Source organism: Camellia sinensis, chromosome 7 (assembly GCF_055761805.1).
Source record: "Camellia sinensis isolate YWXY chromosome 7, ASM5576180v1, whole genome shotgun sequence".
Taxonomy (NCBI): Eukaryota; Viridiplantae; Streptophyta; class Magnoliopsida; order Ericales; family Theaceae; genus Camellia; species Camellia sinensis.
Window position 1 is genome coordinate 87,096,060 of NC_138967.1, and position 3,485 is coordinate 87,099,544.

General features: G+C 36.6%; 1 protein-coding gene across 1 annotated transcript; it reads right to left on the reverse strand.

Annotated features, from left to right (window-relative positions):
• On the reverse strand, window positions 1-1,043 carry LOC145795929 (uncharacterized). The gene is made up of 2 exons (XM_082880870.1): window positions 880-1,043; window positions 1-835 (listed from the first exon to the last, which is right to left on the reverse strand). The coding sequence occupies exons 1-2, from the start codon at window positions 1,041-1,043 to the stop codon at window positions 1-3; spliced, it is 999 nt and encodes a 332-aa protein (XP_082736996.1).
• Between the last annotated feature and the right edge of the window lie 2,442 nt (window positions 1,044-3,485).

The following is a 3,485-nucleotide window of genomic DNA, read 5'->3' on the forward strand; positions in this document are numbered from 1 at the left end:
CTACATGCCGTACGATGTGCTCATATTTCCAAACGGGTTGAAACCATCTGTGACAAGCCCTAACCTTACATGTCGGGGTTCCACAGAAAACTTAGGATGCTGCATATCAAAGTCCTTCCATGCCTGACCATCGGCTGGATGCCTTAACACTCCATCATCCACACGTTTCTCTTTGTGCCATCTCATATCTGCGGCGGTTTTTTTCGACATGTACAAACGCTTCAACCTCGGTGTCAAAGGAAAGTACCTCAAGATTTTGTGAAGAATCTTCATACCACTCTGATTGTTGAACTTGTATCTAGACTCCTTACATGTAGGGCAATTCTCCTGTTTCGCATTATCCCTCCAAAACAAAATACAATCATTCTTGCATGCATGAATGATCTCATATCCAAAACCCAATTCACGTAAGAACTTTTTTGCTTCATAAAGGGTCCACGGAACTGTTTCGTCACACTTTGGGAGAATGTCTTTGAAAACTTGCATAACCATATCGAATGATTTGTTGCTCCATTTATTATACACCTTAATATGAAGCATCTTAATAACGAAGGACAAAACGGAAAACTTTTCACACTCCGAGTACACTTTGTGTCGAGCATCATCAAACAACCTAATGAAATTCACCAAATTGTCTCTCTCCAAGCTATTAGGTGATTCGTCAATATGATCATCCATGAGGCCACTCATGTAAATCTCTTCCAACATAATAGGCAACTCGCCCAAATTATCATCAATGTCAAAAATTGTAGCTCCATATCTTTCACCATCAATGTTTAACGCACTAGGATGATCATGACATAGTGGAACATGTTCCCCATGGTGCACCCAAGTTCTATAAGAACACACGATTCCTCTTCAAATTAAGTGCAGGTGTACAATTTGTGGACTATGTTTGTGCCATTCAAGCAATCAACACACGGACAACGTATTTCATCGTGTGGGCCTAAATCTTTCGTAGCAAAGTCAATAAATGACTTAACACCTTGTTGGTACTCTTTACTTTTCAACCTATCTTTTATCATCATCCAACTCTTGTCCATCTTGTGAACCCTACAAGTGAAGCAAACTTTAACGTAGGAATGGACAACAAATAAACAAAAATACTCAACAACGGAATGATATAATCGTCATATTTTGACTTCTTAATTAAGACAGATGACTTTTATATATATTTAACACCTTGTTGGTACTCTTTACTTTTCAACCTATCTTTAGACAATACCCATCTATACTTCTAATATGTAAAAAACCAAAAAAAAAAAAAAAACTAGTGTAGTATCTATTGAATATGATGTGTTGTCAAGCCAAGTGAGTTGATGACATCCTATTAGTGTTGTGGTTCACCATATCAACAAATGTGGACATATATATTCTTCTAATATGTTAAAAACTAGTAAATATTGGGACTATTGGCTTCAAATCAACTCGCTTCACCAACAAAACCTTTTTGACAATCACCACCTCCATTGTAATTTAGCTAATAAATAACAAATTTAATTCACATCTAACCATCACAATGTCAATAGTTAAAAAGTCACAATAACAAGGATAAGCTTAATTTGGCATAGCCTTAGAGATGAGGATATGAACACAACAATTCTTATTAGTTGAGCAGCGTCTTAATCCAATCAAACATGAAAAACAAGTCATTAGACGATTCATCTTAGCAAGGCTCAATCATATACGATTTGATACAAACATTTTATTAAGTAATAATCTCTAGAGTTTTATATCTTCTCTCATTTATCAAATTAATGCAATCCATGCCCAATTTCAGAGCCTGCCACTTCTCTTTGTTGGTGTTTATTATGCATAGAACATATTGTTTGCATATGGAGGTAAGGCGATAAAAAGTGTATATAAGCACAATGTATGTTGATCAAAGTTGGTATAACATGATATAGCCGACGCGTATGGAGGGCGAAAATGATAACTCTTCCCAACGTAAAACTTAAAATCTAACACTAAAACATTTAATGAAAACTCCGATTTGAGAGGCTCGAATCGGTTTGTTTTTCATATTTGATAATGTTCACTGAACCATAATAGCCTCTCAATTGTTTATCCATGACCACCTATTTTACAAGAATTAGTCAAATTGATTATACCCAAAACCTTATAAAAGTACAGCTCCAAACCAGATTTTGTTTGGCCCATGTATATATATATATATATCTTCCCCAATCTATCTGCTAGTTTACAAAATAAGATAGTCAAAGGCACAATGTATCAAATACCCAAAAATTGAAACCCTAAATCAAGTAAGGTGCAATTTTTGAAATAACTGCAATTTTTGAATCATCAATAAATCTGCAATAAATCTGCAAGGATTTCTTTGCAATAAATCTGCAATTTTTGAAATATATATAATAAAAAAAAACAAAAGCAAAAACTGCACATACATATATATACACATATATATGTATGTATACAGAACAAGTACAGATTGTGGGGGAACGAAAAATAGACTGTAGGAGAGAGCTCGAGCGAGTGAGCAAGGGACAGACGCACAGACAGAGTGAGAGGCAGAGCGCGAAAGAGAGAGAGAGAGAGAGAGAGAGAGAGCGAACCTGTGATGTGCGGCTGCGACGGTGGTGCTTTGCGCCGGTGGCGGTGGCCGTCGCAATGTTGCCCGTACAATAGGCTACGGTGAGGGGGGCTGATTTGTGTGAGATTTGGTGAGGTGTGTTCGATACACTGTTGTGAAGTTGTATACAGTATACAGGCAGAGCAACGCGCGCGCATCAATAAAAGAGGCGCGGGTTTTCTTATTTCAACCTTTTAGCGACTATGTAATGTCTTAGTCAGGAAAGGAATCCACAATGCCGACTACAATGTTTTGGTAGCGAAATAGAAGTCAATAGCGACTAAAATCTTGGTCGCTAAAAGTCATCTTTGGCGACTAAATCATATTTTAGTCGGGAAACAGCAGTATTACAAATTAATTTAATTTTTTTCAATGTAAAATGTACGAAAACGACGACTAACAAATTATTTAGTCGCGAAAAAGTTGAATTTTGCCGACTAAATCAAAATTTAGTCGCCAATTATAAATTTTTATCGACTAAAATAATTTAGTAGCTACATATTTGAACCAATGGCGACAAAATAATTTTTAGTCGCCGAATATTATACTTTTGGCGACTAAAAATATTTTAGTCGCCAAAATTAGTCGGCAAAGGTGCATTTTTTTGTAGTGAATGAAGACAGCGGTTGATGTGATCAATTTGTCCCTTTCCTATCCTTTGAATGGTGATGTTCCTGAAAAAGTTTGAACCGGCAAAGATGTGTCTTATGAGCACTTGAGAGTGTTTGGTTGTCGAGCCTTTGTTCACATTCCAAATGATGAGAGGCCCAAGCTTGATAGTAAGTCAAGACAATGTATTTTTCTTGGCTATGGGTGTGATGAATTCGAGTATAGATTGTGGGATCCAGTCGACAAGAAAGTCATTCGAAGTCGTGATGTTGTGTTTCTTGAAGAC

Excerpts from the sequence above, each read along its gene's own strand:
- LOC145795929 (XM_082880870.1), bottom strand. The coding sequence starts at position 1,043 with ATGGACAAGAGTTGGATGATGATAAAAGATAGGTTGAAAAGTAAAGAG. Across the intron at positions 836-879 it reads ACAAACATAGTCCACAAATT|AACTTGGGTGCACCATGGGG; the intron begins GTACACCTGCAC and ends GTGTTCTTATAG.